This window comes from Vipera berus (assembly GCF_964194415.1).
Source record: "Vipera berus genome assembly, chromosome: 2".
Taxonomy (NCBI): Eukaryota; Metazoa; Chordata; class Lepidosauria; order Squamata; family Viperidae; genus Vipera; species Vipera berus.
Window position 1 is genome coordinate 156,316,787 of NC_138203.1, and position 6,000 is coordinate 156,322,786.

Below are 6,000 nucleotides of genomic sequence, written 5' to 3' on the forward strand. Positions count from 1 at the left end.
GAGTTTCAACCAAAGGGGCTGTTGCTGGAATAACATATACTGTAGTATAGCAAAGTATCATATTATAAAGCGCAAAATAGGTAAAGAAGGCAGAATAACTATCTTGATTAGGAATAGTGACACACAGTGACACATCTGGAAGATGGTTTTGATTTGGAATTCTTAATATTATGTTCTCTTAACACAAAGCATAAATAAAAAAATAATGTTTCTCCCTTCCCCCCCCCTTATTCAAGTTATTCCTTTTTCTTCCCCAATGAGAATTAACAAAACTAACCTATATTTTTCGTCTGCAGAAGTTAAATTCCCTAAAATGTGAAACATATATATGTGTGGGAGTGGGTATATGTGTAGTTTTACAAAGCTATATTACAAATAAACAATTTGCCATTTCACTACATATCCAAGTCAATTCAGGTACATATCCTATTCACAGTAGACAAAAACAACTTTGGTACAATTGGAATTTCAGTGCATGGAAGGCACACTCACAAAATGGCTCCTGCAGAAGGTACATACTTCTTTAAAAAATTATTTCAATAATGAGAAAGTTCTATTTAACAAGCTAAACTAGCCTTCTAGAAAACTAGCATCCTAGTGAAACTTTTGCAGAGTCCAAAGATAGATCTCTAAAATGACCCTAAAGGTTGGTGCAAGATTTCTTTTTCTTTATACGTAAGTAAAGACAGTCCTCAACTTACAATTGAACCTGGAATTACAGTTACAAGTTGTTACAGTTGTAAGTCAAGGCAACATGCAATCAAACCTGATTTTACATTTTTGCGGCAGTCACTAAGCAAACACAGCAGTCATTAAGTGAATGCTGCAGTCATTAAGTGAAAACAGTAGTGTTTGCCAAATTTTGTGGCAAAAAAGTCACAAATTGCAATCATGTGACTGAAGGATGCTGCAAATAACGGTAAAAGTAAGCCAGGTTCTAAGTGCCCAAAATACAATCATATGATCATGGGGGATATGGAGAAACACAGTATGCAGTTGTTGAAAATGAGTAGTTCTGGGGGAGCTCTGCCATAACATTGAATGGTTGTTAAACAACCAGTCATAAGTTGAGGACTATCCATAGATAAGGCAAAAAGCCTTACTGATACCAAAAATGATAGGACACATTGCTTCCAGTGAGCAATATGTCACTTACCAGTTAAGAAAAAATGCCTTTTATTTCTCAGAATGTACTGACCGAAATGTGATAACACACCAGCAACCTAAAACCTGTGCCAAATATTTCTACTGGGATCTAAATGTTATTATTTAGAACAATTTGCAAATTACCTGGCTTCCAGACATGAACCGGATATAAAACAACAGTCACAAACCTGTAAAGCAGGAAATGTGATGTAAGAGAAAATTAAACATTGCAATGGCCTAAGATTGACAAATACATTCCACTAGATACAGCTCCAGGAGAGCCTAAAGTGGATCTGAATTCATTATCAATTCCAGAGCAACTTTTATCCATGAAAACCAACATATCAAAGGAAATATTCCAGCTTGGCCTCTTCCCCTTGAAAATAATTTGTTGGCTTCCTTCAAACTAAATTCCACTATCTTTCTAACATGGTAGTCTGGATGCACTGTGAAATATTCCTGATCGTAGTTTTACTCTAAATAGCAGCTCACACAAATACAGGTAATTCTCGACTTATGACCTCAACTGAGCCCACAATTTATGTTGCTAAGTGGGAGAGTTAAGTGAGTTTTCCTCCATTTTATGACATTTCTTGCCACAGTTGTTAAGTGAATCACTGCAGTTAAATTAATAACATGGTTACTAACTTATGTCTTTGCCCTACCCAACTGCCCTAGGCTGAAAATACAGGGAAGATCATAATTCTTTTAGAGATGGCTGAAGGAAAACTCCCAGCACCTGGAAGAAGAGGACCTAGATAACATTGCAGCACAAGCTGACTTTCTTTAGAAGCCAAGACTCTCACTAAGGTACGGTATTACCTGAATAGTATGTTATTAGCTATACTTTGCTGAACTCTAAGAAAAGGAACTGGCTACAGATCAAGTAAAGAACACACAGCTTTCATGCCAAGATTCTAGATTCAAACTTAGCATCTCTTGACATGATAGCAATGTTTCAATATTTGAGGGGCTGCCACAGAGAAGAGGGTTACAATCTATTCTCCAAAGGACCTGAATGGAGAACAAGAAAAAATGGATGGAAATTAATCAAGGAGAGAACCAACCTAGAAATAAGGAGAAATTTCCTGACAGTTAGAACAATTAACCAGTGCAATGACTTGCTTCCAGCAGTTGTGAAAAGTCCATCACTGGAGGTTTTTAAGAAGAGATTGGACAATCACTTGGAGGTTGGACCAAAAGACCTCCAAGGTCCCTTCCAATTCTGCTATTCTGTTAAATCTATTAGATAAAGCTAAGGATTTTTTTCCACACAAGTTAACAGTACTGGCTATTGGTGTGTCTTATGCAGTTTCCAAAATCACCCATGATTTCTTGTGAAGAATCTCCAGATTCACAGGCAACTGGGAAGAAACATAAAATAACCGGTTGATCTACTTTACTACTTCTGATTCTTTAGGCACCACAAGCAAGAAAAGAAACACAATAGACCTTTAATCTGTCCAGCAAGGCTTATCTTTTTCCTTCTTGTTCTTTTCCTCATTTTGTATAAAAAAAATAAATATATATCCCAATTTCTAATTCAAAATTCATATTGTTTTGAGTATTAATTTATTAACCAGAAATCAGAATTGCTACAAAAATAAACTCTACCATTGACAAAATATCTAAGGGAGTGAAGATATTAAGGAGCTAGGTTTTCTTATATCCAATTCTAAAAATACGATAAAATACTAGGTAGTCCTCGACTTACAACAATTGAGACCAAAATTTCTGTTGTTAAGTGAGTTTTGCTCCATTTTAGGACCTTTCTGGCCAGTTGTTAATGAATCATTGCAGTTGCTAAGTTAGTAACACGGTTGTTAAGTGGATCCAGTTCCCCATTGACTTTGCTTGTCAGAAGATCGTAAAAGGTGATCACATGATCCCAGGACATTGCAGCCATCATAAATATGACAGATTCTGCAAAGATGTGTGAAAAATGGTCATAAGTCACTTTTTTCAGTGCTGTTGCAAATTCGAATGAATGGTTGTAAGTTGAGAATTACTCATATCCTGATCATTCTAGCACATTAACCCAGGTGGTGTTATATATCTTAAACCAGCAGCCCCTAACCTTTTGGGCAGCAGGGACTGATTCTGTGGAAATTTTTCCATGGATTGGAGGTGGCGTGGTTTTGTGTGCTGCTTGCATCCCGCAAATAGTGCTTTGCTTATTTGCACGTCTGGGTTTCTGGCATGCCATGGACCAGTGCGGGTCCACAGATGGGGGTTAGGGACCCTTGTCTTAAGACTTAAACTAAAGTATAATAATACACAAATAGAACAAACTGAAGCTTTGGAAAAACCAAAAATATCAAATATTATGAACAGGTCTGCTTTTTGTTAGTGTTGAATCTTCTCAATATATTCCCTTCTTTTCTTGTAGTTTATCAAAATAAGAAGATATTTCCTGTTGACTTTTCTTTCTGTGGTTTAGATGCTTTATTTCTACCACTATTACTTAAAGCCAGTCTAGTCTACATCTTTCTCTATATTTTTAAAAATGTCTAAATTCACAGAACCTACTACGAATTGCTCCATATCCTGCAAGTTTCATACTTCAACAATGCTCATTTATATTAGAATCAATTTCCTTTTTACCATAATGAAGATTTAAGGCTGGTTTTAATTTAATCAATTGTGGTTACATCTGGGGGGAAAAGCTTCTCGGAGTCACATGGCAAATGAATAACCATATAAATTGAGCAAAAAAAATACTATGCCAAATCTTTGTTTGGAAGAATGTATGAATGATATCAATTTAAAATTATGCCAGTTCTAATTTTACCACATGAAAAGTAGTATCATATACCTCAAAACTTTATATATTTTTGTTACAGTATACAAAGTATACAAAACAGTCATCACTATCTTTTAGTAATACCTTATGCTACAGAAAGATGGGTCAATTACAGCTTCCCACAACTTGTTTCCAAAGTTAGTATGCAACAAGTAAAAAGGATATGACTACTTACATACCTATTACACTATTCTGTAGGAAATATTATGCAACTGCAAGGGAAATAAAAGGCAGGATATTCTGTGATATTGCTCTGGTCACAGACCATGGCCACAGACCCACAAAACTTGAAGATTTAAATCATAACATTTCTTCAAGCCTTCGTGGACTCCCTGTGACGACATCGTGCCCCACACCCCCGGATCTTAGATCACAGTCAAGAACCACTGCTCTACACGATTACATGTTCAATAGCAACAGAAACACTAGAGATTTGATACTAAGAAAATGTCTTGTTTTCTTTTATTTTAAAGTTCCTTCATACAGGAAGACACCCTTCCTTTTTTCCAGGCATCTTTCCAGCTAGCCATTAAATAAACGTTTAACCTATGTAAGCTAACACAGATGCAGAGCACAAAACACATTTCTTTTTTTAACTTTCCAGTTATAAAAAGAGATTTTCCTTGACACTTGGATCATGGCATAATAGAAAAGAAATAAAAATCAGCAGTTCAGGAACATCATCAGTGCGAAAAAGCTGGTAGGAGAAACATGTAGCCTCTGGCTTCTAATTTTTGAAAGTTCAAAGATATTCATAAGCTGGTGGGAGGCGAAGGTAAACAGAACCACGAAAACCGGAACAATCTCGAGGTTCATTAAGATCACCTCAATACCACATTTTTTTTAAAAAAAAAGGGACGAGAAAGGAAAACAACAGCCATGCAGGAAGAATCCACACCTTCTGAATTTAAGTATCCCACCAGCGAACACTTGAAGCTCCCTCTTAAATAGCTCTATTTGCAACAGGCTGTTGTTGTTGTTGTTGTTGTTTACTCCATCCCCATTTACTGACAACTGAAAGCTAAACAAACTGAAAGCTAAACAAATAACCGATCAAACATCCCCGGGATCATTATAGGCAGGTCTACAAACAGCCGGCAAATGACTAAATTGGTGCCTTTTTAAAACCCGCCATTTCCCAGGCAAGGTTGCTTGCTTCATGCCACTTCTTTCCTTCCATTACACATCCCTATCCGTTCCCCATCTTATTCGAGTCTTCCTCCTCCTCCTCCTCCTCCTCCTCTCCTCCTCCTCCTCCCTCCCTCCCTCCCTCCCTCTCGACAGCAAAGGACTTGGCCCCGCTCGGTCCCATCCCCATTTACGTACGTGCAATCCTGGTTATAGGAAAAGCAGGTCAGGGCCTCTCGCTCCCCTTCCCCGCCTGCGGCGGCGGCCTCCATAAGCAGCGACAGCACTGAATCCTCGGCCTCGATTTCACCCGGTCAGCGGAGCTCTGGAACTCCCCGCCAGCCCTCCTCCCGCCCGCTGTCACCGCTCCCGGCGCCGGATAGCAACAGAAGAAACAAGTCACCAAACCATGGCCGGCCGAAAGGCGGGGCTTTCCACCTCCCCGCCCTTCCCTATTGGGCAACGCTGTTTCGAACTCGCCACCTCGGCCCCGCCGCCGCCAACCGGGTTCAAGCTTTCGATCGCACTCAGGAGGCAAAGCTCCCAAGCCCCGCCCACGACGCCAACAGGGCCGGCGGTGGTTGGGCAAGGAGGTGGAAACAGCTGACAGTGGCCACGTGGTTGTGTTATGGTTGCATCAGACTGGAGTCGGGACAAGAGTGGGCGGCAGGTGGGCCGGAAGGGCTGAGGTGGCAGCCGCGCTTTCGGACTCGATGTCCGTTCTGGAGCCTGATGTACGCTGGTGTACAAAACGGAGCAGTTTCCTGTTCCACCCGCACGTCATGCTTGGGATGATATTGTGGGTGTGCAGCTCTTTACTCCACTAAGCTTTGGGCTAAAACCTACTCTTGACTTCAGTACAACGATTGCTCTAAAACAATCGATTAAACATTACTTGCAACTCAACATTGCAGTCCTTTGCA

General features: G+C 39.7%; 1 protein-coding gene across 9 annotated transcripts in view; it reads right to left on the minus strand.

Moving 5' to 3' along the window:
• The window catches only part of WIPI1 (WD repeat domain, phosphoinositide interacting 1), a 45,011-nt gene extending 39,583 nt beyond the window's left edge, over positions 1 to 5,428 (minus strand). For all 9 annotated transcript variants that reach the window (XR_014025229.1, XR_014025230.1, XR_014025231.1 and 6 more), the window contains exon 1: positions 5,276 to 5,428. Coding sequence is in view for 4 of the 9 variants with exons in the window: in XM_081318554.1 (XP_081174680.1) it covers positions 5,276 to 5,349 (74 nt within the window). In the remaining 5 variants the exon portion in view is untranslated. The remainder of the gene's footprint in view (positions 1 to 5,275) is intronic.
• Between the last annotated feature and the right edge of the window lie 572 nt (positions 5,429 to 6,000).